Below are 27,895 nucleotides of genomic sequence, written 5' to 3' on the forward strand. Positions count from 1 at the left end.
AGACTTATTAGCTTCCTATTTTGAATGTGCTTTGATTTCTTACCTCAGTCGTTTCAAAAAGGCTCTTTTAAATGCCTTGTTATAAATACATTTTTTGGGGAATGTGTACAATAACATAGAAACATAAATAAGATCAAATCTACAAATGATTAATATTCATCAAGGAAGACATTTCAACTGGAAGACTGACAAAGACTTAACAGCCAAAAAATGTGCATAGCAATACAACATTGATGTATACTCATCTTAATAAGGCATTGGCACATTCAAGTTCAATCTAAGACACAAGGAGTGTAAAGCACTATAGTAATAAATAGATTTTTCTTTCTTCTATTATTGCTAGCGATTTAAAAAGCAGTGTTCATCTAAACAAAAAATATCTACATTTCTGACCGTGATTTATAACTTCCCTAGATTCTTTGGAATCAATAGAAATAAACATAATCTAGCTTCTATTCAAAGTTGAATGCATGTTTTTGAAAATATAAAAACGTTTTCTTGCAACCCATTGTCATCAACGTATTGATTAAAGCACACTTTAGAATCAGTCCTTGAAATCAAGGTTGAAGGCTTGAAAAGACAAAGATATCACAAACAAAAAAAAAAAAAATATGAATGGAAAAGATTCAATACATGTAAACATGGGTGGGGGAGAAAAAAACAAACACAACAAAACAAATGACACAAACAGGAGAAAGCCTCTCGAGCAGCTGGGAGTGTGTTAGCTGCTGACAGGGACACTTGCAGCAGGGTGGAGATGCAGGCGAGGTGTCTTCCAGTAGGGGCTGCTAACAGCACTGATCATTCTCATCCATGCTTACGCTGCTCTTGCGACTGCTGTCCTTTGAGGTGTCTGGGGAGAGGGACGAGAGCAAAGGGTCCCCCCCTCTCACCGGGGATAGGGTGTCTTCCATGAGGATGTCGTTGAGTTTGGAGCCCGGCTTGCCGTGAACGCTGTAGTGACCCTCTGGGTAGTTGGAGTGGCCTTCGTTTAGCTCCAGGGCGCCGGGCGGTTCTGGAGTGCAGGCCGGGTGGTGTTGGTGATGGGGGTGGAGCGTGTACAGGTCCTGGCGACAGTCCTCCAGAGCGGTCTCCTGCTTTATGGGCCGGGGCGCAAGGTCAGCAGAGCAGAGCGCTGAGGACGTGATGACCAGACCGTGAGCCCGGGCCTGCATCTCTAACTCCTGCAAAAGAGAAAGACACACTTTTAGGTTAGTCAGTGAAGAGTTTCACTCTCTGCCATAGTATCTATCACAGTCTTCTACTCTTGTTCACTTTCCCCCCACTTGAAAAAAAACAACACAGGTTTTATTTTGTCCCCTGATAGCGCTTCTCTAAATAATTACCGCGACACAAACGCACAATGTGATCACTCAACCAATGTCCGCTGAGCCGAATCACACAGATCCTGACGCCTCTTGTCTGTTGACTAATTAGTTACAAGTCAAACAGTCGCCTCCCTGCTCGGTATGTGGCCTGTGAGAAGTAGCTGCTCTGCTCGTTTTTCCTGAAGCTTGACCTATTTTTATGAAGTGTTATGATTTGTTCTGACGATAGCGGAGGGAAATCGTTAATACCGACCACCCAGTCTCTTTTACACTTTGTACACAAGAAACATACTGTAGTTTTTCTTTTAATTTCATTATCAGATGCTAATAAAACAACTTTGCAACTAGGATGGTTATGATGCAATTCAACAACTCTGTGAATGTGCCTTCAAATCACTAGATGTCATGAAAGTTGCTTTACCTGTATCCTCAACATCAGGTGTCGATTGGCATGCTCGAGCTTCTTCTGGCGACTGTCCAGCTCCTTGGCCCTCAGCTGCTCCCGCTGTAGTTTCCTGATGTAGTCCACCGATGCCTTGAGGATTGTGCCTTTGTTCCAGCGCATGTCCCTGAAAATCACAGAGGAGCCATTATCTGTACATCCTACGTGCAATCTCTGTGTTCCTATAGTTTTGATGTCAGACAATCCCCAATCAGGTATGCAAGCATTGATGTGCTCTATGTCCTGCCTGCTTGTTTCGCCCTATATTTTTGTACGACTGTATTTTATTTCTTACACTGCTTTTTAGTGTTTTGATGACTGTTTTTAATGTTTCAATGAATGTTCTTAATTGTTTTTGAATCTCCTTTTCTTTCGTCTTATGTTTTGATGCTTTTAATGGTCTTATGTGAAGCACTTTGAATTACCTTGTTGTTGAAATGTGCTATACAAATAAACTTGCCTTGCCTTGCCTTGCCTATATGTGCATTTGTCTTGTCCAGTGTTGCTATTTTCCATTTTTTGATGTGTATGTTATGTGCTTCAGTGTTATACTGTATATGTGCTTGTACTGTAGGAGGGCTTGTTCTGCCTGACGCATGCTGCCGCCTGTTATGTCTGCTCTGCTCTAATGTCGTTCACTTTTCTTTTGCTATGTATTGCTTTTGTCTATACGTTGCTGTCCGTTTGTCTATGAATTTTAATTCCGTTGCCATTTCAGATTTTGTTATTTTAGGTTTGCCTTGAAACATCTGGCCGGGGACTGCAGGTGGAAATTAGCCTCTCTGGCTAACTCTGGCTCACTTACAGTTCAACTGTTGATTGGTGTGCATTGTCCCTGCAAAATAAATAAACAAATAAACAAACAAACAATACTCCATCTCTACTCACAAAACAAAACAGATGATAGGTTGCTTTTATCAGACTATAATAGGCCGCTCGCTTGCATTTAGCTCTGTTCAGTTGGAAAAACGAGAGACAGGCGAGGGTAATGAGGGGAAGTAGAGCTGCTCCGGAGGTCACAGAGGGGACCAGCAGTTAAAGAAAGTCTGAGTTCTCTGCAGAACTGAATGCTCCATCGTTAATGTCTACAGGGGAGGGTCACTGAGATCACAAGCAGGCATAAGGATGACCCCGAGCTCCCTGAAGAATCGAAGGTTGCAGTGGAGGTTTTGCAGGGGTAAAATCGATCTTCACTAAACATAACTGGAAAAATCTGCATTATAGATCCAACGATTACGCTGAGAGGTGTTTCAGGTTTGAATTAGTCAGAAGCCTTGGGGGCCGATAGATGTTTTTGTTTATAATTGTATTGCTGAATTCAAATTTAAACAGTATTGAAGATTTCTAACGCTAACAAGCACAGGTACTGTAGGTTTTGTTATTCATTAAGTGTCAGCTACAATAAGAACTATGTTAAGCCAGGTCTGTTTGTAAAAGGCAGTCTCTGAGCTTGTGTCTATCTAGGTTTATGTGTGGGTGGAGCACTCAGCTGGGGTTTAGCAAAACAACCATGGGTGGATAGACATAACAAAAGGGGCCGCTGGGATCTTCCCACAGCCACAGGCAAGGTCAAAGGCCAGAGGAAGAGAGGAGTGAGCTCTAAGTGGTGCTTCTAACCTCGAAGTGTCAATACATACAGAAAAAAAAAGATTAATTTACCCGTAATCTGACCGATCAAATGATGACTCAATAAAATAAGATTATCCTTTATTAGTCCCACAGTATACTCACATGCAATATGTAAGAGATGGGGATGAAATCAATCATGAGGATTTAACAGTGAGGTAAATAAATGGTAACAAAATGTCCTCTTTGTGGCCTTTTCCTTGTTAAATATCACTTTTAAGTACAAAATTAGTTACTAACTTTATCTTGAATAAGAAATAATAAAAAGAGAAAGTGAATAATATAAGTAACTCACGGGTCATTCGATTTGGGAATTAAAGTTCCCAATTCCTTGATTCGATCATTGATGTTAAACCGTCGTCTTCTCTCAACTACAGAATAAAATGCAGAAAAGAACCCATGATTAGTTGACGAAACCCCATCTGACATTTTTTTGTATAGAGTAACAAAGAAGATGACATTATGGGTACCACACTTAAGTATTTACATTTACAGAGTATATATATATATATATATATATCTTAATTTATATATATATGTATATATATATATATATATATATACATATATATATAAATTAAGATAAATTAAAATGAAATTAAAACTCACTCAAATTATGGTTATCCTTCTTCTGCCTTTCCTTTGCCATTGCTCTTACTTCAGCTTTTGGAAAGAACAAAAATGTTTTGATTGATCAATAGAATCAACGGAGCAGTGCAAATCTCAAAACCGATCTTGAAGCTAATCAACCATACTTACCCACAGGGAACCCTTCAGGCCTTTGATAGTTGTCAAATTTGCCGCAGGATCCAGACTTATCCAGCATGTGCATGATGGCCGGGGATTGTGACACTGTGATAAATAATGTTTTCATGATGAAATTATGCCTGGAGAGTTATGCTTCGTATGTAATGTTCCCATGCAATAGAGAAGCTGAATGGACATTACTGTTTATTTTCACAGCTCACAGATCTGTAAACATTTCATATATTTTGAGGACAGAAGCCAGGCGTTCTTGCCGTGTTGCTTACCAGAGTATTCCCTTTTGAGGTTGGCAGGGCAGGAGTTGCTGATGGGCAGACCTTGCTGGGACATACCCTGATTACCATACATGTCCATGAGGTTAGCATTCACGGTGATCTGAGGAGACACGGCAGAGACATTAAGCAGAGATCACCCTCCCCGTACAGATGCTAATCAGCATCCCAAGATGAGCATCATAGGTAGGGTGGTGACGGAGGTTTACAGTGAGAAAGGTTTACACACACGGTATATGCAAATAATCATGATGTCACTGTTGAAGGAATACTTTGCTGCCTTGATTCCATGCTGAGAGTAAGATGAGAAGATCGATATCACTCTCATGTAAGGCTAATTTGTTTTTTCTTAAGTGTCAAAGTATTTATTTGGATGTTTTTTCACACCAAATGAGACGCCCTCATGTGGCGAACCTTTAAAAAAGTGAAATGCACGCACACGCACTTACCGTGTTAGCCATCTGGAGTCCTGGGTCCATCAAGCCCAGGATATCATCACTGTAACTGGACTCCAGACTAATGATGTCATCAATGACATCATCCATCTAAAACAAGACGACATAGAGAAAAAAAAAGGCTGAATAAGTGAGTGAAAGATCACAAAAAGGCATATTCCGTGTGTTATTGTGAGAACAACGCAACGAGTCACAAGCGGTCACCTCTTTCTCGCAGTTGGAGTTCAGGGTCAGTAAGGCCATAGGGCTGTTGGGGGCGCTGTTGCCCGGCCCTGGCGGCATGCCCCCGTGGTCAGAGGACTGGTTGTGGCAGGGCAAGCTCAACACCTGAGAGCCGAGCTTTCCCAGGTACCGCTTCACCTGCTGCTGCTGGGAGTGCTGGATGTGGTACTTGGTTGGGTTCTCCAGATGGGTCTGGACCTGTTGGTGGGAGGAGAGAAGGGGAAAGGGCAAGAGAGGAGAGTAGGGAGGTGGTTGATGGTTACAGATGCAACATGGGAAATAAATCATAAATGTTCATTTCAAATAATCCTCCTTTAAACTACAGCTATATTATTCTTGTGGTCTTTTATTAGATTAAAAAGACGAAATATTTTTAGATAAATCTACACAGATTAAGACTAAAGACTAAATATACCTCAAAGCCTGTCCTAGTACTGCACTGTACTGACTACAATATAAAAATAAACTTGGCACAGCGTTCAAAACAGACGATGAATTATGCATGTTTCTCTTGACACGCTGTCAAGTGTTGTTATCTAAAAGAGTCTCAGTATAAAAGTTATCTCTACATATTTTCTTCAGCTACGACGTTCTGCTTTTCTGCGTTTGTAGTCCACATATTTTTAAGGAACAAAAATTACACGCACACCCATCTCTGCACTCCCCCGGTTATGGATACATTTGATTTCATTAATCCTCAACACAGCGTTAATGATCCAGAAAAGCTACAGCAGGCACATAAACGAACCTCAGAGACAGTGTTTGTCAGGCTGTGACACATTTGTGAGTCTACATTTAATCTAATTTCTTGACAAATTCTGTGGTTTATGACACGACACAGAAGATAGTTCATAAGTAAACATAGATACATGACACATGTACTAGTTATTACAAACTATGATGGCTTTAAGATTTTAAAAAATATGTTAAATTGACTCATGTTATTTTCCGTAAAACAAAAAATAGCCCTAAAAAAACAAACATACCTCATACGGTTGGTATCCAAGCAGCTCGAGCATCATTTACAGTAAATTAAAACTGAATGTAAACTGACTGGTCCAATTAAAAAACCAAACCTACACTTCTGTGTTAAACTTCTCTCTAAACTGAGGAGTGCTGTAGCTGTGTGCGTCTTGCTTGCACCAGAAGACTAAGCCTGCTAACGACAGACGCATCCAGCTCATCTTTTAAAAAGGCAAGAAAAGTAATTAGTTATGCACATCAGGGAAGTACAATGAGCTTCTTCAAATTTGTGTTGTTTTATGTAAAATCTGAATTTATCACTTGATGTCAGGATGTGCTGCTAACAGTCAGTGCCTTTGTTTTGCAAGGCCACCTCTTTTACTGAAACTTGCCTCGGGCTGTTGCTTTGCCGCATCCACTTTTTTTTTTTTAACCCTGTGGATGCCTGGCGGGAGTTCCCAGCTCAAAACGGCCCAAAGAATACAGTCTCTTACATCCCTACATATCCACGGTTTGCCTCTCATCTCGTTGTAAAATCAACAACAACATGCATACTGCGTATCAAAACCAACAAATAACAGCCTTCGCTACTTCATTTTATAAAGGTGTGTGTCGTTTTTTTAAAGATCAGAGTGATATGGCTTTAACAAAGCGGAGGAGGTCACAGGCTGCAGACAAACTCAACAGCTGAGATGATATGGTTATTATAACACGTAGAGCCTAAGAAACAGATAAAAACTGCATTGACGCATCATTTTGTCATCATCATCTGTGGAGACTGACTGCTGCTAATAAAACACAGCGATGATTAAGATAACATAACGTGACGAAACAAAAGTCCACATATGCAAGTTTGTGACCATGCATCTGCATCTTTGTATCCTTTAGTTCATCACTTGTTGCACCTCTTTACCTGATTCTCTTTTCCATGCCCAGAGACAGTACCATTGTTCTGCAGAGGGGGGGGGGGTACTCATGTGAGAGGTACATTAACATTCATCACGCTGGTATGACATCGTTACACGGTCGTAAAGCTGACATATTTACAGCACGTCAATTACTCACTGAGAAGAACAAAGTCACGCTTTGGGCTAAAGTGTAAAACAATGACATTCATTAATGTTAGTCGCCACAATCAAGTCTTTGCTTTGTTCTCATTATGGTGTTTAACTCAACTGAAGTATGGTTACTGATGATCATTTCTAAAGGAGCGTTTCCAATGTCATCAGATCATCAACAATAAATCAACTCCCTCCATTGGCACGCAGGCATTACTGTACCAAAAATGATATACTTTTCACATTATGGACCAGTTGATCCTGAAAATAGACTGAACACATGTAATGCGTATTTAGAAAGAGTATTTAGAAACCTAATCCAGATGGATAATACTTGAGTCGTAAATCAGCGATCCAGCTAAACAAACAATGACTACTTGTTAACTATTACTATACTATACAATCTACATCGACTATAAGGTGACTGAATACAGGTTGGGTTGAACCTGACTATTTTGTTATCACTTTTTTTTTAAACGGTTTTAATTTCTCTCTCTTACATGTGTTTTAGGTCTGTTGATGTTTTCGATTAATCTGTCAATTCTCTTTTCGATTACCTGATTAATTGTTTGATCCATTAAATGTCAGTAAATAGTAAAAGTCAACATATTAAAATGTCTTGTTTTGACCGACCGACAGTCCAAACCCCATAGATATTCTGATTAATATCGAAGAAGTTAAGGAAAAGCAGCAAATATTCATGTTTGAGAAGCTGGACGCAGGGATGTTTAGCATTTCTCTTATTTGTTCTCATTAGCATTTTGAGTAATTACATTGCTTTAACGATTAACTGATAATCAAAACAGATGCTTTATGAATTTTCTCTCAGTCTAGTAGTCGTTTCAGCTCTTGAAGGTGTTATATATACGAGCTTGGAAGCATTTCTATTGCCTCAAAACAGCTCTCAACATGGTGACAGACGGCAGCTTGCAGCTAACGGTGCTAACAGAGCTAACTGTTAAAATGCGGTCGGCACAGCCAACAGTGTTTACCTGAGGGGGAGCCAACAGAGGTTGGGAGTTACGCTTCAATCGGTCGGGACAGCTGTAGCCGCCTTATCAGAGCAGTACAGAGTGGCGGCCGTGAGCTAGCCGACGGGGCACACTCACATGCACAAACATGCACTGAAAAGCAGCTGATGCCGGCCTGGGTATGTGAACAAAGCAAGGAGAAGCTCAGTAACAAACCCACACAGACGGAGAGCAAGTAGGGAAGCACCAATACCGATACTAATATCGGGCCTATACTGACTCAAATAGCTGGTTCAGGTATCAGTGCCAAGGGGGCCAATCTATTCCAATCTATATTTCTATACTATAGACATTATGTACTGGAATTTCAATTCCATACACCAAAAAAATCTTCAAGATGAACAATTCTGCTGCTATATAAATGCTCTGAATGTGGAATTTAGCACCTTTAAGTTACTTATCAGCAGAAAACATTCAGGTATTCAGATAAATAACAAGTCAGAAATATAACTGGAAAATCAGTTATTTGAATGTGAATTAGTTATTGAATATTAAATCATTTCAATATTTTTGTAAATGCCAATTGAAAGTCCAACCTCAATAGATTGAATGAGGGATTTGAAAGGATTAATATTGAACTGTGTTATAATTAAACTGTTTTGAATGTTATTTCATTTCTTTATTCTAACAAAAGCACAGCCATAAACACACAGTGCTACTTTTTTCCCCCTCCAGTCAAAGTGGCATCTCTTAATTTGCGGTCAGTCAGCTGCTGTCATAATATTGAAAATCAAAAGTTTAGTTTGTGGGAAAACCTACGTAGGAAACTAGTTAATCCTTTTCATCTCATCAGTTGGTTCCCGCCATCATTCCAACACTCTGAGTGTGCGGCCCCGCTCAGTGTGGGAGCAATCTTCATTTCATAGCAGCTGCTTTTGAGAAAAACAATTTCCAGAGCTGCTTTAGCAACAACAACTTTTGTTATTGAGCCTTAAAAACATGCAGAAAAGTACAAGTAGCAGTATTGTGTCGTACGCACAAATATCAAAGTATGAGTCAGTGTCAGCTTTTCTGTCGTTTCCTGGCTGTTACTTAGAGGCTCAGCCCATGATAACCTGGTGAGGTGATTTATGTCAAATACGACTCCTTTTTCTGTGGTAATTTCATTCAGCCAGCATCCAGGCTCTAAAAATATAAACTATACATATACCTTCAGGTATAGGATGAAGACCTGGTCCTGTGGTTAAATAGTCTATTTTACTTAGGAAAGTTCCTAACTTTTCATGGCATGATAAGAGCTGGTCAAATATATAATAGTATAACAGTTCCCAACATTTTGGGTTATTATCACAGGTTGCATATATTAATATGATGCAACCACAGCATTATATGAACCTTTTATATTTAACAAAAATTGCAATTAAGGACAGTCTAAAAAGAAAGATAAATGCTGTTTTTTTTTGTGTCTGTTAATCATCTCACAAGCCCTCAAATTTATTTCATGACACCTTGGGGATCGCAGACCACCTGGTTGGAAATCACAGCTACGACAAGCTCCTTTCTTTTTACAAAGACCCACTGACTCTCTGTCTGTCTGCTCACGTTAACTTATAGAAGAAATGCTCACATGCACACAACTGATAGCTGCTACTGTCTAAAAACACCACAATATACAAAGGATTACTATAAGAGTCTTTCTCTCTGTATGAAAACAGTGTTTCAGTAAATGCAACAGCTGGGTTTCTTCTTTTTATGATCTCCTCACTGCGGAAGTTGTGTTTGCTTAGAAGGATTGGTCTACTGAGAAATGTATCTCCAACTTTATTCTATTCTGTAATCAATAAAGCATTTAAGTCTAGGCTTTAGGAAAATCATGAAGGGGATTTTATCACAATCAACATTTTATAGAATGAGCGAAGGAATCAGCAGAGCCATCGATAATGAAAATGATGGGTTACAGCTCTGAATTGATTGAGTAAGTATTTTTTCTTTGATCATTTCAGCTTCTCAGAAGTGAGGATTTGCTGCTTTTCTTTTTTTCATATGACTGAATATCTGAATATCTGAATATCGACTGTTGGTCGAACAACACAAGCTGTCTAAATCGAAAGGCTCCTTTGGGTTCTTGCACTTTGCATTTTCTCTATTTTCTTACTCTATATGGACCAAACGATTAATCAATTAGTTGAGAAAATAATGAGCAGATCAATCAATAATGAAATATGCAAATAAACCATTAGTCGTTTATTTAAGCTCATTGTTGCAGTAGGTCTCAGACCTCTTACATTTACATAACCAGAGGGATCCTGAGGGATTTCCCAAATGATCACACATAATTAGATGATCGAACTGCTCTGAGTTCACTTGAGCCCCCCGGGGGCCACAGACCTCAGGGTGAAACGTCAATAGGCTACATATAGTAGCTGTTGTTAGGGCGAACTGGTCTGAGGGTGAAAAAGTATCTGTTTTTAAAGACCCTGGAGAGAAAAAAAGGATCCTTCTTGTAGTGTGTTCACAAAGCCGATAACATCTATAGGCTCTTTGTCACTGTATGTAGCTATAAATAAGGAGTCCAAACACAGTGATGTGCATGTAAGCTTTGGTTTAAGTCCCATTCTAGATACATTGCATCTCTAATACTGATCATTCAGTTTGTCAGCTTGGTTAAGAGCCAATGAGCAAAACAATGGATTATAGAGAGATCTTAGCCAACGGGACTTTAACTTTATTTTGCCCACTTAATGTACTCTTTCCAAAATACACAGTTTGGAAATGTGACGTCAAGGGCCAACTCACAGCATGTGCAACCACAGTAAACAAGACAGCTTGTTGTTTATCCGCTTGTTTTTAGCCCTGGGCAACATAACCCCGAAAACAGTCCGAAACACTCTGCAGAAACACACACAAAGCCGCCTGCTGTACTGAGAGAGGACGCTGACAAGCTGACAAACACTGATTTGTATTTTTTTTTTATTTTTTTTTTTACTTGCATGCTTTGGGCATTCCATGATGATCCTACCAGGATACATTAACAAGAATGCCCCCATTTGCTATGCAGCCTAGAAGAATAGGCCACTTTGTCTCACAGTTAAGCTGCTAACGTGCTCTGTGGAACTTGCAGACGACAACTGTGATGCTAATGTGAGCAGCTACATCAGAGCGACCTGTGGTCTTTTCCGCCTATGATGTATTCTCATGCTATTATGCAGAAATGTGGCAAATTACCAGTGGAACACAAACCCGGTGTCATTAAATGATAATTGTTGTGTTAAAATTAACACAAAAGCTAAAAAGTCGGTCTTTACTGTGTGGTTTGCTGTTTTATACGCTCATAATATACAGCTGCAATAATTAGAAAGCTAACTATGAATTACCGTGACTCATTTCACATATTAGGCAATATTGGCAAACATAGACAGCAATGCACGTAAGGTTATACTGCATCTTTAATGTCATGAAATAATTACACTGCACAATACACACTAAATCATTCTTTTCTTACCAAATAAAAGGTGCAGCGTAATTTCTTTTAGATTAAAGATCACAAAGTGTGCATTTTTACCGAATGTCCTGACGCGTTAACTCAGAAAATCAACCGAAATGAGATAACTGTGCAGCATCTTTGTATACTATCTGATGCGTAGTCACGAGCTGCACCCAGCGCTTGAGTAATCCAAAAGAAACGTACATTTTGTACAGGGTCGAGGAGTACTTTGTTCTTTTCATGGCACAATAAATCCTTTGAAAGAGAAATCATTTTTTAACCCTTTTAGGAAGTTATCCTACATACATTTCAAAGCAGTCATTTTTCCCTCTTAAACATGCCATGGAATGAAGGCAGTGGGGGCTAATTACGAGCATTCTTCACTGAATTAGCGTTCGGTGTGTGGTAAGGCTGTGCTCGCCTTTGTCTTGATCCCTAAACTGATCCCGTACTTATTCCCCAGAAGGTCAGAGGTCACTTGGTTAATTAAGGGTCCAATCAGTCTTTAGATAAACTCATTTGAGCTTAATGTTTGCACTTTTTGAGGTCCAGCAGCTCTGCCTGGTACCCCTGAGCTTTTTGTGGACTCTGCTAATCTACCCACAGACAGGTGAGTAGGTTAACCCAGCTCAACAGCGCCAAGCTGGAACGGCCTTTTCATTTGAGGACTTCAGTCAATGAAGAATGTCTGTAAGCTCTCGCCAAAGTGGAGAAATTACTCTAACTTGATGTATTGTACACAGGGCGAGGGTTCGGGGTGGGGGGTGCCCTAAACCTCTCAAAGAGCTGCAGATTATGGGGAGTAAGTAATGTTTATGCTGCTTGTTTTCAATGGATATACTGTATTGGTCCGTCGCTGCTGGCCCATGCCACACACATCCAGGGTGATGAAAGTGTGGCTGAGCAAGTAACCATGAAATCTCTGATAGTGTTGTGGATGGATTTAGATCAACAAAGATTACTCAATAGCCCCCAGTATATCTCTACTTTCTACTACACCTAATGTGAAGTTATGTAATTAAAAATGTGAGCTAACCTTTAATTAAAGCTCCTTTTCCCCCATTCAGAGTGCTAAACAACCACTTCTGATTTTAAGTCTGATATCATCCTCTTGGAAATTCAAATGCACAAACACAATTATATATTTGTTCAAAGATTCGCTAAAGTGTCGCATATTCTTTTAAAAAGAAAGACTTGCAGCCGTGACTGCACAGCCTTTCAAAAATCAACGTAGTGAAAAAAACACATGGAAATTGAGGACAAAACCAAAAGCTTAATTTGTGTCTTTCGCAGAGAAGTAGAAAACCTAAAACACATGGAAAGGTTGATACGTAGACACGGGAGCAGGAATGTGTGTGTCCTGATGACAAACTCCACACACATTTCCATCAACTTCGCAGTGATGTAAAAACAAAGAACTCTAAAGGAGTTCAAACGAGTGAAACAAATGAAGCGACTCACTAAACGGTTTGTGAGGAACACCAAAGAAAAACAAAAACAATCCTTCAAATCTTTGTATTGTGCAAATCTGTCAAAATCACAATCGCATACCACGTTTTTTAAACCTCTATTCACCCAATTAAGCAAAAAAGAATAGATAAATATTCACCACCACACAACACAGCAAAACACATTTCTATTCATATTTCAAAATAAAAGGCTAACTCTCTGAAAACACATGCAGAAAACAAACTTACCAAACTGCCTGGTTAAAATGATCCCTCAAACAAAACGGTCTCCACTCGTACAGAAAATCTTAACAGTCTCCTGTCCCTCGGACTGCCAGGGAATCAAAGCTATGAAAAGATGTGAATCTAGCTGAGCAAATAGGATTAAAGATGGCTAAATCCGAATGGCTGGAAGCACAGCATGCATTAAAGAGGAATTCTCTCAGGAAAGATAATCCCCATATACGCATATTAACACACTTCACTCACTCCTGTGTTTTTTTGGTTTTTTTTACACACAGTCATAGTAAAACCAAGATTGCCTGACTGTCCACACACACACACACACACACACACACACACACACACACACACACACACACACACACACACACACACACACACACACACACACACACACACACACACACACACACACACACACACACACACACACACACACACACACACACGAGCCAATACGATCTATAAATACAGCGCTGCCTGGACCATTCAGACTGCAACCATGACACATGCATCTTCTAATTCCAGAGGTGGAAACTTTATACATATACTGTAAAAACTTTGACAACCTGCTAATTATACATGCTGCCATATATCCCTCTTCTTCTCTTTCTACAATCACAAACTACAACCACGGTTGTTTACCTTGAGCACCTCCATTGGCACCTGGGATGCAGGCGGCAGACTGACTGGGACTCTGACATTGATGGCAGGGGTCTGGCCCGCCGTGGTTTGTGGGAACTGGGAAGCTCGTTGTCTCTGGTGCTCCCGGCGCTCCTGCTCCTGAAGCTGCTCCCGCATCAGCTGCTGCCGCAACAGGATGCGTGATGTCATGGCCGAGGAGCTCAGCGGGGGCTTGGAGGAGCCGTGCTGGTCCGACGGGCCGCTGCAGAGGGGAGAAAGAAAGATGACAGATAAATGAGCAGAGATGGTGAGAGATGGGAAGATGGCGAGGGGGGAAAGCCGGGGGAGGGGATCGGGAAGGTGAGGCGAAGAGAGGCGAGAAGACAGAGTGATAACAGAGAGAGGGTAGAGAGAGGTCAGACGGGGAAGGAGAGGTCAAGCAAAAGAGACGAGAGAGGAGAAAGATCAGAAAGGTAGAAGAAGATGAAGGGAAAGCAGATGGAATAAAAGGTTAATATGCAGACGACTGAAGGGGCAGAGATCAAAAGGAAATCTAAACTGTAGAGCCGCAACAATTAGTCGATTCATTGGTTTTAAAAGAAAATTATTTAGATAATCTGTTAATTGTTTGTCACTTTTTTATCTTCTTAAATGTGAGGATTTGCGTAGCTTTTCTTTGGCAGTTATATAATTGTAAATGAAAGATGTTTTGGGGTTTTGGACTGTTGGACATAGAAAACAAGCAATATGAAGATGTTGCATGGGGCTCGAGGAAATTGTGATTTGTATTTTTTTACTATCTTTTGACATTTCGTGGATCATCGAGAAAATATTCTTAAAGAAAATGTGAAGTAAAAATAATTGTTAGTTGCAGAGAGCTCCTAAGACTAATACATTCTTGCAAGGAATCCTATATATGAGGCATTTATTCAAGAGGTGTGATTGGTTGATTAAAAAAAGAACAATGCACATTTAGTACTAATGGACATAGAATGAACAGTGAAATCAATAGACCTAGTCATAGAATTTAGTCTCTATTCAGACATGCTGCAATTATGAACACTATTTCATGTAAAGCACATATCTGATAAATAAAGCCATAGGCCTATACTTCAAAAGTAACTTACAAAATGTTTGAAAACACAGCCTATGCACATGCTGATGGTTGTTACATTTATTTGCTTATGTAAATTTACCGCTCTGGTCATTTTGGTGCTTAATCTGTTTAGTATTAACGGGGAAATACTGTTTCTGTGTCTACATTTATTAACCAGCAAACACTGTTGCAATTCTTAGAGAAAGTCAAGAATGTTCTTGGAATTTCGCTACTTGGAGCAACTCTTTGTACTGGGAAGCTTAATGAGTACGGCCTCTGTTTTTCTGCAATTGTTTAATCTTAGAGGAAATAAATACTCCAAATGAAACCACTTCAGGGTCAGAGCATCAATAAAACTTCAAACAGCTGAACGATCTGATTCTGATGGTTTTGGAGCGCATCGAGCTTCCAGCTGCGCTCGCAAAGGTTTTTACATTAACAGAATCAAACGCAACAGAAAAGAGGAACAGTTTTCATGAAAAGGGTTGCTTCAGTTTTCCCACTCTCTTAAATTTAGACGGCTGCTCCCCAGACAGAGCCGGCAGTCCTAAAATAGAGAGACTCTGCTGAAGCAGAAGTTGTCTGGATGAAGCCTTCATCGAGTGAGTGATCCTTTTGACCAAACGCAGCAAAACGTCTGGCCAATCCAGCTGTGCAGTAATCGCACTAATTAGCCAGTGGAGTCAAACACTGCTTCGGTCTACAGCGTATTCAGTGGGTGTTGAGCCCTCAACATACCATAATTCTCTCCCCAGTACTGCATATAATCTCATTGTCTGATACCACACCCACTGAACCCTGCACAAGAGCAGAAACACTGTAACACACGTAAAACCACATTTTCTACAGTCGCACAAGATTACGCCCAGAACTGTCTCATTCATTTCTGAAGACAATGCTGATGCAGATAAAGTGATTATAAGTAGATCCAATGAATTACAGCAGAACAAAGACTGTAGTTTGGTCTCCGAAAGCTCTGCAGCAGTTTGTTACTTTGTACTTCATGCATAATTCCTTTCTGTGTGACTGTGGGTGACTGTATTTATTTTAATCCTTTGACGTTTCAAACAAAAGTCACTGGATCTAATGTTAAAAACTTTTTTTTTAACTCATTTCTAAATCCTTTGATTTTTTTTTTTGTGTGGTTGAATTTTAAGACAACACTAGTTTCATTTCATTTTTGTTTCCAGCTAGAATACACATACAATGTGAATGTCTTTAAAAATAAAAAATGTGAAAATACAGATGGCATTACCATAAATCTATTTGAATAGATGCTGAGCAGCTTTATGACCTTTAATTACTTGTTAAAAAAGTAACATTTTGTGGTACCCTTTGGTTTCACCAACGAAAGCAGTGAAGAAGAACAACGCAAGTTAGCAAAACAGCAACGCAATGTTTACACACCTCCCATGCCCCTCAGTCTTACAGTTTCACTTTTATTAGTTTTGGCAATGAGTCTTCTGATTAAAACTTCACACCCTCACAGGCAATCAGAGCGAAAACAGCTTTTGAAGGCGTTGCAGTGCTTCCAGGCACAAGAGAGGATACAGCAGTTTCTGTCTCCACAGAAACACACCCGTTTGTCTTTCACCCCATGGATCCCGATGTCTCTGACGTTCAGATTGAACTGCTTTAGTTTAAATATACATTTACTGTATATTTGACACACAGGATCTCTTTTATCCAACACATTTTAAATTGAGTTAAGTACAAACCCAGGAGAGCATCTTTATTAGCGGCACCTTGTTCTGTGCATTATTTTATACACATTTACCTTCACCTTGACTTTAGAAAAACATTAAAATAATTATAAAAAATGAAGTGGAAATTTGAATGGGAAAAGAATACTGTGTTGTGAGGCTTTAGAAGTCAGACTTTAGCCACATTTACCACCATTAAAGCCTAACTTAATGTATGTCAAGTAATGCTAGCAGCTCCGTGAGGCAAAGCTGAGTTTTGAGCTCAATGCTAAAACCAGAATTCTCACAGTGGCAATGCTAACATGCTGATGTTTAGCAGTTTGAATGTTTACCAAAAGGGAGGGAAAGTGAGGGGATCACCACAGTTATTAGGACTCATTGTATGGGCACCATGGATATGAGGGATACATTTCTATAGTTATAATATAAAGTCGTCAGTGCTCTCTGGTGGACAAAATATGTATAAATATGACGACATTGTTTCTAAATGACCAGAAATAAATCTTTGTTTTCTCCATACTGGAATTCTTGTTGTTATCAGCCAACATATAATCAATATCAATACATCTGTGATGAGCATATATCAGCCAATAAAATGCTCCATGTCACCAGATTGGTCAGGCTGTTCTTGAGATTATTTCAAAATAAGAAGAGTTTACACTTGAATGATTACAGGAAGTTAATTCCCAAATGTTTCTAAATAGAGTAAAAGGGCTTATAGTAGAGATCTACAGAGAGTTGTAGCACCTCATGATTTCCTATTATACATTCCTGATTATCAGATTGACTTGTGTGTGTGTGTGTTTATGTGTGTGTGACCAGAAGCCTCTCTACAAAGCAAAGCTCCCCCCCCCCCCCCCCCCCTCTCTGTTTCTTCCTTTCAACTGGTTGGTGGCTCTCAGCCAAACAGACCACTGAAACACATAAAAGCTCTTTTGTCCTTTTTAACCTTTTCCCTCGTGTGTGTGTGTGTGTGCGCACACCTCCTCTCATGTTTGTGTATCTCAAAGACAAAAAACAAAAAACACAATGATTGTACAGTGCTGAAGAGCCCCACCCACCCAACTCATGATTCCTCTGATTCTGCTCACTACGCTACTCCATCATACTCCATCATTAGTCAAATAGTCAGAGCTGAGTCTTTGATGAGTTGTATTGGTGGACAGCAAGCAGGGAAATGAAGTGAGAGATGGTAGAAGACCAGAGAGAGAAAAGTAGGTAAGCGAAAATGTTCAGTGCAGCATCGGAGTCAAAGCACTGAGCTGTTAAAAGGAAAATAATGTGCAGAACAGATACTAGTGCTGGTATTACTTATAGTGCTGGAGCTAATAGCTCTGCCTAATGGACAATAATGGTATAACAACAACCTTATCTTAAAACTAATGGCACTCCATTAGGAACTGAATTATTTTACTGTTACAAACAAACATCTTAAAACTCTTTTTCGCGATTATCTATTTAGAAAGGTGAGTGTCATTCGTCAAAATGACACAAAAAATTTCAAATTGCTTACTTCTTAGTTAAAAATCAATAACCAACTGCATTAAAGTCTATGCTTGTTTGAAAAACAACTAAATATGATGTTGATTGTTAATCAGAGCCAGCGGCCAAACTATTTCACATGAAACACGTTGCACAGGGAGAAAGCTGCCGATTGTATATTCCCACACATAGCTCTGTGCACACTGTCCTTCGTGTGTGTACATATGGCGTTGTACACACACCAATACACTCCAGATTCATGCCTTAAAACATGCCAGCATGCTGAGGCGCCATACTCACAAACAGTCAAATGAGCAGGGTCTGTACACTTGCACTCCTACAGCGTCCATATTTGTTTGTTTTTTCCTGAAGGTGCACCCCCCGCCCTTGGAGAGCAATGAAAGTCATGCCGGTGGTGCAGCGCGGAAAGTGTGTCAGAGGGGGGAGGCTCAGGGGCCCGGCCTGGAATCTCCAATCGCCACACAGAGTCCCAGGCAGAGGACCAGCCCCGTCCAGGGCTACAGCAGAGCAGGGGAGAGGGCAAGCGCCCACTGGTATACACACTGCCCATCAACAGGCTGCTTTTAAACCACACAGACACTGTTTCGCTTGGAGACATGTGTCGTCACTGTTCAGCGGAACGGCCTGCAGCTGCAGCTTTTAGTCACTGCATGTGTCTCCAACCTGTCAACGTTTTCGTGAGCTTAAGACAGTGCTGTTTTCATTTTGTGACAATGTATTTCTCAGTTAATACAATTGTTTTTTGAATTAGCTTAAAGTTCAGCTCCTCTTAAAAAAAAACAGTTGTTCTTGGATGCTTGAGCTTCACTGTGCAGAATGATGTTTGTGCAGAGTTTGATGCCAGAAGGCCGTTTTTACAGTTATCTGCTGGAGAGGGGGGGGGGGGACGTTTCTCTTTGCTTGCCTCAAAGTGTGATTTGTGTGATCTCAAATAGTTTGTTAGCCAATCATGGTCCAGTATGCCGCATCTTGGACGCTTTACGTGCCCCACTAACATCACGCTTGTTACACGCATAGTGTCTTTAGAAAAAAAAGAGAAGACGTTAGAATTAGGCATCAAAATCACTTAGTTTGGTTTAGGAAAAGAGTGTGGTTGACATTAAGTTCACTGACTAACGAGTCACGGGACTAACGACTGAATTACAAAATATTAACATTTACTTTTTGTTACGCACGGGACACGAACAGCGTCCTCCTGGATGAAAGTCCTGTGTTTACATTGGAGTTAGTTGCAAGTCCAGTCTGTCGCCTACAAGCGCTAAACTGTGCCTTCGTACATCAGTGTCAGGCGCCGAGGAGTACTGACCAAGCTGCAGTATTTGAAGTATTGGGAGTAAGAACACAATTGTGATGTGGAAAATTGAAGCCTCCAGTCTCCAATCACTGAGGATGGACTTTTCAGCGAAGTGTGATATATATATCGTGTCCAGTAGAGCTGCAACAATTAGTCCATCAATCAGAAAACAGACAAAATGAATCAGCAACTACTTTGATAATCAATGTACTGCTTAGTAATTTTTTTAAAGCTAAAAATCCAAATATTTGCTGGTTCCAGCATCTCAAATGTGCAGAATTTGAGTGTTAAATAGCACACTGACTATATACAAGCACACGTGGATACTTTTAGCATAATACATGCTGATAATATCAAACAAAGTATAAATACAACAGTATAAAAACAACTTGAAAACCCGGTGTGCACACTGTTATTGATTCAAATATCTTCAATTTACGTTTCTATATCTCAGAAATCATAACCCAATTAATAAAAAAAAACAACCACTTAAATCCAGACATAAAACATAACTTAAGTTCGTAATCATACTCCCACCAGGGACTGCTCTTTCATCTCTTATCTCACTGCACTTTCTCTGACATATAATTCTGTAATTGTGTATTGGGTGGAAAAAAATACACAATGACTTGTTGGACTGTAGCCAAAAGAAAAACACTGCAAAAATACCATCCTGCAAAAAGTTGCTTGTGATGATCCCGTCCCCTTTTGTGTCTCTACCAGACTGCAGGTGCCTCGTTCACGGAGCAGATCAAGCCGAGAACACGACCTCACAGCTGGAACACAGCTCAGTGATTATGACCCGACACGACAGTACGTTGATCCGCTCGCACTCCCCTGCTGATCACAACACCCCAGCGTGCTGCAGCTGGCATCACCTCGCAGGAGATAGTTACTAGCAGGCAAATCGGTGATAATGGGAAGCATAAGTATGAAAGTGGTAAGGCCATCAATTATGTAGGCTTTGCAACCAGTGGGAGGTGAGAGAGCGAGAGGCAGAGAGGAGAAAACTGTACAGACAACTACAACAAGGTAAATAGTATAACCGAGTAAACTTATTTCGGGTACAAGCTCAGTATTTTTGCATAGTTATTTATGGTTAGAAAAAACAGCCAACATCACAAAACCAACACAGTTGTCGACAAAAGATATACTTCTCACTTGATTTAAGTATAAGTAAACATACTCAGTAAACATCGTGAACATGAGGTCTCAATCGCTATAGTTTCAAGTCCTAAATGCCAAAAGGCCAATCTCGATTCTTCAAAGCGGCGTCCACGAACCAATGGGTCACAGTGACTATGTCCACTTCTTATCTATCTATTGACAAACAGGACATTAGAAGAAATCTTGGACTTCAGGAACATTTTAATGCACATTTTTCCACTAAATCTCCAGCATTGTAAACAGTTATTTGAGAAAATAATCATCAGATTAATCAATAATGAAATACTGATAATAAAGTTGCAGCCATGTAAATTTGCACAACATGCTTTTGTGTAGTGCAATATACTGTGGTGCAATACATATGATATCAAACAGACATGTCTATATTGTTTATTTAGGTGGGTTTATTGTGAACTCAATTGTATATCTCTATTAAGTGTAGAGGATATAGATACACAGATATACAATTGAGAGATTCACAAAAAACCCTCTTGGTTAACAACACATCTAAATGTAGATGTGTCCTTGTCTGTTTGATGTCATATGTACTGAGCAGTATATCACACTTCACAAAAGTGTGTGAGGCAAGTATGGCAGTAGCTTATGATTATTCTTATTACTGATTAATATGCCAATTCTTTTTTTGGATTATTAGTTTAAAATGTCAAAAATGAAATGAAAAATGCCACAATTTCACAAGGTGACATCTTTAAATGTCTTGTTTTCGTCCAACAAAGGGTCAAAACATGTAGCTAAATATGGATATGTTCAACCCAGCATAAAATCAATTTGAGAAATTATAAAATTCCTCGAGAAGTAGCTAAACCAGCCTCTCTGGTAAAGTAGCTAATTCCCTCTTAATCCTTAATTTGTCCATAAACCTATCACCAACAAGAACCACCGTAACCGTCACGTTTACACAATACAATGTCACATAAATTAAAAAAATAACATATAATAGGTACATATTCAAAATATTGTATTCCCCTATTTCCTTGCTGAAACAGTGCTGCTAGAGAGATTCATAGCTTCAGCAAGACGAAGACAAAACAGGGTTCGCAGTTAAAGCATCCAAAAAGATAATTGGGTTCAATCCAGTGAGCCAGAACCGGTTGGGATAGCTTGAACTTGCCGGGTCTGATTTTTGTAATTTCGTTAAGTGTCCTTCATAATTCCCTCTTCAGCAGGACGACCTTCGCTAGCTCCTGCTCCCCTCTCCTCCCTCTGCGCTTCAACAAAAAGAAAACAGAGCATCCAAGGACAGACAGGCGGAGGGCTTCATACGGCTTCATACGGCTTCATATGGCAGACTGAGTGAGCCTGTGAGCTTTTCAGGTTCATGTAAACAAGGATGTTCTACTAACAAAACAAAGCAGCTTTTTCAAGCATCTCTTAAGGCCGATTTACCTTTGACTGTGACAACCAACACATTCTCGCATTATAAAGGAAACCATTCATATCTCGACATGACTCAGCCCTAATTTTTCACTCACAATAACCATGAAAAGAAAAGTATGTAACTGAGCGTGATATTTCTTGCCCTTTTGCAAATATGACCAAAGTACATGTGAAAGGGTTTTAAAGAGTATATAAATCAGATGGTTAAATACTAAAAGCCTTTTCAAGGTTGAACCTTTGGGGGTCCTCTATTCTCGTCACTCATGCTTTTACTTGTTTGCCGTGTAAAGTTTAACGTAGCTAACACTGGTCAGGTGGTCCGCTGCTCCCGGATCACAGGTGTAAGTGGGCGTGGCCTGCATTACAAAGGAGAATTGTTTGGCGTGGGTAGAAGGAGGAATGCTGTTGGAGGTAGACAGAGGAGTTATGTGAGATCCTCTCTGCCTACAAAAGAGATGGATAAAGTCATTTAGCTCTCATTTTTATGATGGTTCTTCATCCATGTGAAGCAAAAAAGGAATTCTGCGAGATGTGATGACGAAAACAACTGAGCAGAGGACTGGAGACCAACTCCAGGCCAGACTACTTATTCCCAGTTCTACGTCCGGAGAGTTTGATTCTTTTTTAATGTCCACTCGGACGTCAACAAGGTTAGTCCAAGTCCTTCTAGAGCCTGCAGAGTCCAACCGAAATGTCCCAAGAAATGTCATCGATGTCCCCCTTCAAAATGCAAGAATCTATGCAGGCTCTATAAGGAGGACAGTGGAGGACATGCAGGGCTACAAGCTCTCTTTTCACTCAGAAAGCAACGATCAATCTACTCATATAATCGTATTAACATTTTAGAGCTGAAACAATTCGTCAACTAATCGCTCATCACTTTTTTAGCCAAAATGACCACAATTAACTGGTCTCAGCTTCTGAAATGTGAGGATTTGCTGCTTATCTTCATTTACATAACTGGGTTCTGGTTAGTCAAAACAAGCAATATGTAGACATCACATTGGGCTCTGGTATATTTTGCTCTGCATATTTCACTATTTTCGGCCATTCCACGGACCAATTTCGATAGATGAATTGAGAACGATAGTTAGCTACAGCGCTGCAGTATTTAGCATCAGGCAGGATGTGACCTAGGAAGTGATATGTTTTCAGTGTTGTTGTAGTCCCTACTGGTCACCAACAGAGGCTGACAAATATCAAAACATATCCCTATTTTTAATTCTCATTTAGCAAAGCTAAAGATTTTATAAAGTAGAAATCTACACATGTGCTTCAAAAAGTCACAGGAGCGGTTAAGAAGCAGCAAAGTGATCATGACTGCAGCCACAGCACCTGTCTGTGTCGTTAAACTCTGTCCTACGCTTCACCCTGAGGCATCTCTTTACGGGATTCCTCACAGGACCGGGCTGTTCCCAGAACCAATTTTAACAACCCTCAACTGGACTCAGCTTTCTGTCACTAGCAGATTTATCTGTAATTATTTTCTATTTCCAATTTAACAGGTTTGTAGCCAATCTGCAATAACCATGTCTTTTTAACTGCCATTTTTCCATATATATATATCTTATTTTTTTACAAATGATGAGTCTTCTACCATGCCAGCCAAACTGAAATATGAATGAGTATTTAAACTCAATACTGACCGATTTGCATCTATAGCAACCTGTCTAGTTTTGAAAGTTGTCATTGAAAATATCGGTGTCGTTTGTCTTTTCAAACTGAATGTATTTTAGGCAAAGCTCGGCATTAATACACTTCAAAAGGATTGGCTTGGATGAAATCTAGATGAAACTAGAAAAAGTTACTGTAGAAATACAAGTAAAGTAAAGAGCCTCTTTTTGATGCAAAAACTCTTTTCTTACAAAATGTTGTAAAATATAAGGCTTCTGCCACAATTTACCTTTAGCATTGGAAAGCGTAAGTAATTATTTCAGCCTCAATTGGACTTTGCATGCCAAGTAAGCCTGCAAGTAATGATCCCCCGACTCTCAGTTTCAGATATAACACATCCAGTGCTAAATTTACACATCTTATTTACACTGCATAGACTATTTTCACCATCTGTCTCACGTCTATGTTGGGCACAAAAACGTCTGGCACTTCGTTCTGCAGCAGTCACTGTCAAGGTATTAAAGAGACAGCAAAACATATCATTGAAAGGTAAAATGACATTTTGTCACACTTCATATTTTAAATTTAAAAACAGCGGGGGGAGAGACATGACAAGACACCTCAAGAATCAATCAAACTAATAATTATTATATCCGTTTTGCGCAACAATGTCTCAAACCAACACAGGCATCGTGACTATTATTATGTCGAATCATCCTCATGTGATGGGAAGAGGAAGTGGGATTAGTTCAATCAAAACAACTGTTCAGAAGACTTCACATATTCCAACGGAAATGGCTTGAAATGAAATAATCTGTGATACTTTGCTGATACTGAAACTGGCTGGCAGTGCTGCTCTGCCAGCAACAACTCAGCTAGATTCAGCCCCTTGAATGTGCAGCAGTATAATGACATTTCACTAATGAAGAAATTAGTTTAAAATGAAGAACTGGGTTAAAGGTTAGGACTGATGTGCAAGATGACAACTTTGTTTTCTCTCTCCCTGAACTGGTGTTCTTGCTGAAATCTGGAAAAAATAAGATATGAACTTCCATTCAACAACAAAATGTCCAGAGGGGGAAAAAATAAAGCCGGAGTCGACCAAACGTCTGCAATAAGAGCTCTGTCTGAACACAGTGGTGTACTGTCCTCTGCATGTCTCGACCTGACAATGAAGCCATGTATTACTACCGCTGGACAACATAACGGAGACGCACAAACACAAAATACAGACACCGTTATGTTAAAAGATGTCATCATCATCACCGTCATCAGAATCAGAGAGGCAAAGTGTTGAGTTTCACAACTTCCCAGTCTGATCACAGCTGAAAAGCGTTGCATAATGTATTAAAATCTCCCAAAAACAGGGGGTCATGTTTCTTTGTCATAACTAAGTTAGTCACTAACTCAAAATATTCTGGTACTTTTATATTATTTGGCATGCATTTTGTAAAAGGCATCCATTAAATGATGATGTTATTACGGGTCAGAAGAGCACCGGATTAGTTATCTTTTGCTTAAAGGAAGTAGTTTGACATTTTTGTTAGACGAGAAGATTGATACCACTCACATCTGTCCATTTAATATGATGCTGCAGCTGGTTAGCTTAGCTTAGCGTAAATGCTGGAGATGGGGGGAAACAGCTAGCCTGGTTCTGTCCAAAGGTATGTCACCTCTGATGCTCTCTAGTTAACACCTTACACTTTGTACAAAAACTGAAGTGTAAAAATGAAGTGGTGGTTTTAATGGTCATCACTATGAGGTGCTGGAAGGCTATTTTGATACCAGGCTAGCAGTTTCCCCCCATTTCTAGTCTTTATGCTAAGCTAAGCTAATTGTCTCCTCACTCCGGCTTCATATTCAACATACAAACATGAGAGTGGTATCAACCTTCTTATCTAACTCTCTGCAAGAATAAGAGCATTTCCCAAAATGCTAAACTGTTCCTTCAATCCATTCCTAAGATCCCTGGACAGATTATTAGTAATTTGACTGCACTAATGTCATCTGCACATCAAACAGACGCAGCAGACAGCACACTCACTGTGCAGGGCTTCCACGAAAAGGGTGAAAGGTCAAATCTGACCATACAGACCTGACTCAGCTCAACGCTGGTTGTTAGTAGAGGCCTCAACAAACGCTGAAAATAGCTGTCTGACAAGTCAGTGTTTGTGTCCGTGTCCTGAGACACCAAGGGAACTATTAATGTTTGCAGCATTTATTCTCTGAACAAGGTTTGTTTTGTAAGAAAATATTTCCAAAGATTAGATGCAGAATTCATTTGCCAACACTTGAAGTAAGTACACAGAAAGGACGACACTTGATTAAAAAGCAGATTTGGTCTGTTTACACTACTAGAGCTCTAACCAGCTGTACACTTTTTTGAGATGAGCTCCACTACAAATGCATCCACTGTAGATGGATTTCTTTACTAGGCTTTAGGATATTCGACCATAACTCACTTAACTAAAACACTAACTCAATATTCGCCTAATTAAACCAGTTAATGTTAACCTGCAGATTGCATTTTTCCATACACCTTATGCCTCACAGACATATTTATTTATACATTTTCAGGAGAATCCATAAACACCAAACCACTCAAGTGAGGCTCCGCGGCATCTCACCAAAGTGACCTGTCTGCTCCTCTACAAGCTAATATTTGAAGTTGATGTTGACAAGACAACACCCAAGTGTTGCATAACTTCATGCCAGCAGGATAACTATAAGGAATGAGTTGAATCCCTGGTCCAGAGCCCAGAGCCGGGACCAGCTCTGATAACATCAGTGGAGAAAGCCTCATACATGCACGGACCCTGGACCAAAAACTGAGAAAAGTCTGCAGCCTAATTATCACTTAAAACACCAAAGCCGCTCCGGCGTGGGAAATAACTGTCCGCAGCTAAAGAACTGACCTGTTTTTCAAGGGTTGACTCTTCAATTCGTAATACGTTTTAGGTTCCTCTTGAAACTCCTCTCCGACCTCGAAGTCGGGAACTATTCCCGATTCGGCCTGCATATTTACAGATGTCAACTTTTCGGAAACGCTTATCCCCCAATGAAACCCAGACGGACGATATGTGTGCCGCCGTACTTCGCTCAGTATCAACCGCTGTCAACGCAAGCCGCCTCTGTCCAACACCCGGAGCTGTGTAGTCCTCCACAGCAGCGAGCACAGCGCTGCAAGGCGACGAACGAACTGCGACTACCAGCATGCACCTCGGCTGTCAATGTAAGCACGGATTTCATTGGCTGCAACTTGCGTGGGGAATTTCACACAGCCTCATTTGCTCGCACAGTCAGTGTCATAAAGTTTCATTTCCTTCAGTGGTAATTATTAATCAGTGTGAACAGCTGGTTATCCTGACACCTTTTTTACTATTCATTTAATTTATTATTCCAGTTGCAAAGAGTCAAAAACAGTCTGACGTAAAGTGGTTAATGATAAATTACACCCCTACTGTAATGCTTTATTTGCCTTTACAGACAATAACCAAATTACACCAGACTCTACTACAGTTATAGATATGTGTCTTTAAAATATGAATCAGGCTGGGAACTTGTACAATCTGAATTAAGGTGAACCATCCTCCATTATATTCCTGTCCAATTTCACAAAATAAATGTGGTGAAAGCACATGAGAGGCCAAAATCAATAAAATATCGATTATTTTAATTAATACTATGTATAGACTGACCTTAAAAAACTGCAGCCACATGTGTTGTCATTTTCAATCTTAAAACATATATTTCCATTAGAATATATTGCTGTTTTACTTTGCTATCTAGCATGTGCTTCACTGCTGCGTATAAAACACATTTAAAAATAGGCCCACGTTTGCACTAAAACAACACAACGTCAGACACTCATTACATTGTTGCCTATAGGCCAAATCCTACATTTATCGTATCGACCCGGCAATAATGCACAAAAAAATCATAACAAACCTGGAGGCTCTGTCGACCCTCATGTCTCTTGTTTCCCTCTGTTTCCTGTGCAGACAGCCTGACCTGACTTCACTGCCCGTCTGATCCTCAGCTTCTCACTCTTCTCTCTGCTCAAGTATGTTCTCCTCACTTGACTCCTATCCACCACTTGGGGGCAGTATATAGCCGGAGAAGCCAGTGTTGTGGGCCCACCGGGGGGCACTTTCTATTACAAAATGTAAATTCAGGTTCAATATTTGCATTAGCCTCATCCTGCTCGACTGGTCTAAGT

At 40.0% G+C, this 27,895-nt stretch overlaps 1 protein-coding gene across 1 annotated transcript; it reads right to left on the reverse strand.

The window, feature by feature from the left end:
• Positions 1-531: 531 nt before the first annotated feature.
• LOC306706730 (microphthalmia-associated transcription factor-like) lies at positions 532-26,725 on the reverse strand. The gene is made up of 9 exons (XM_079173900.1): positions 26,592-26,725; positions 13,923-14,163; positions 5,093-5,308; positions 4,883-4,978; positions 4,428-4,536; positions 4,006-4,059; positions 3,692-3,767; positions 1,750-1,897; positions 532-1,184 (listed from the first exon to the last, which is right to left on the reverse strand). Exons 1-9 carry the CDS (start codon positions 26,693-26,695, stop codon positions 789-791), a joined length of 1,440 nt encoding a protein of 479 aa, XP_079030026.1. The 5' UTR covers positions 26,696-26,725; the 3' UTR covers positions 532-788.
• Between the last annotated feature and the right edge of the window lie 1,170 nt (positions 26,726-27,895).

The sequence above is a fragment of the Pholis gunnellus genome (genome assembly GCF_910591455.1).
Source record: "Pholis gunnellus genome assembly, chromosome: 2".
Taxonomy (NCBI): domain Eukaryota; kingdom Metazoa; phylum Chordata; class Actinopteri; order Perciformes; family Pholidae; genus Pholis; species Pholis gunnellus.

Bases quoted from the DNA above. Each gene is read 5' to 3' on its own strand.
- LOC306706730 (XM_079173900.1), bottom strand. From the start codon at position 26,695: ATGCAGGCCGAATCGGGAATAGTTCCCGACTTCGAGGTCGGAGAGGAG. The intron at 14,164-26,591 runs GTCAGTTCTTTA...TCCCCTCTGCAG, and splicing joins AGTCAACCCTTGAAAAACAG to CGGCCCGTCGGACCAGCACG. The intron at 4,537-4,882 runs GTAAGTGCGTGT...GTGTCTCCTCAG, and splicing joins GACTCCAGATGGCTAACACG to ATCACCGTGAATGCTAACCT.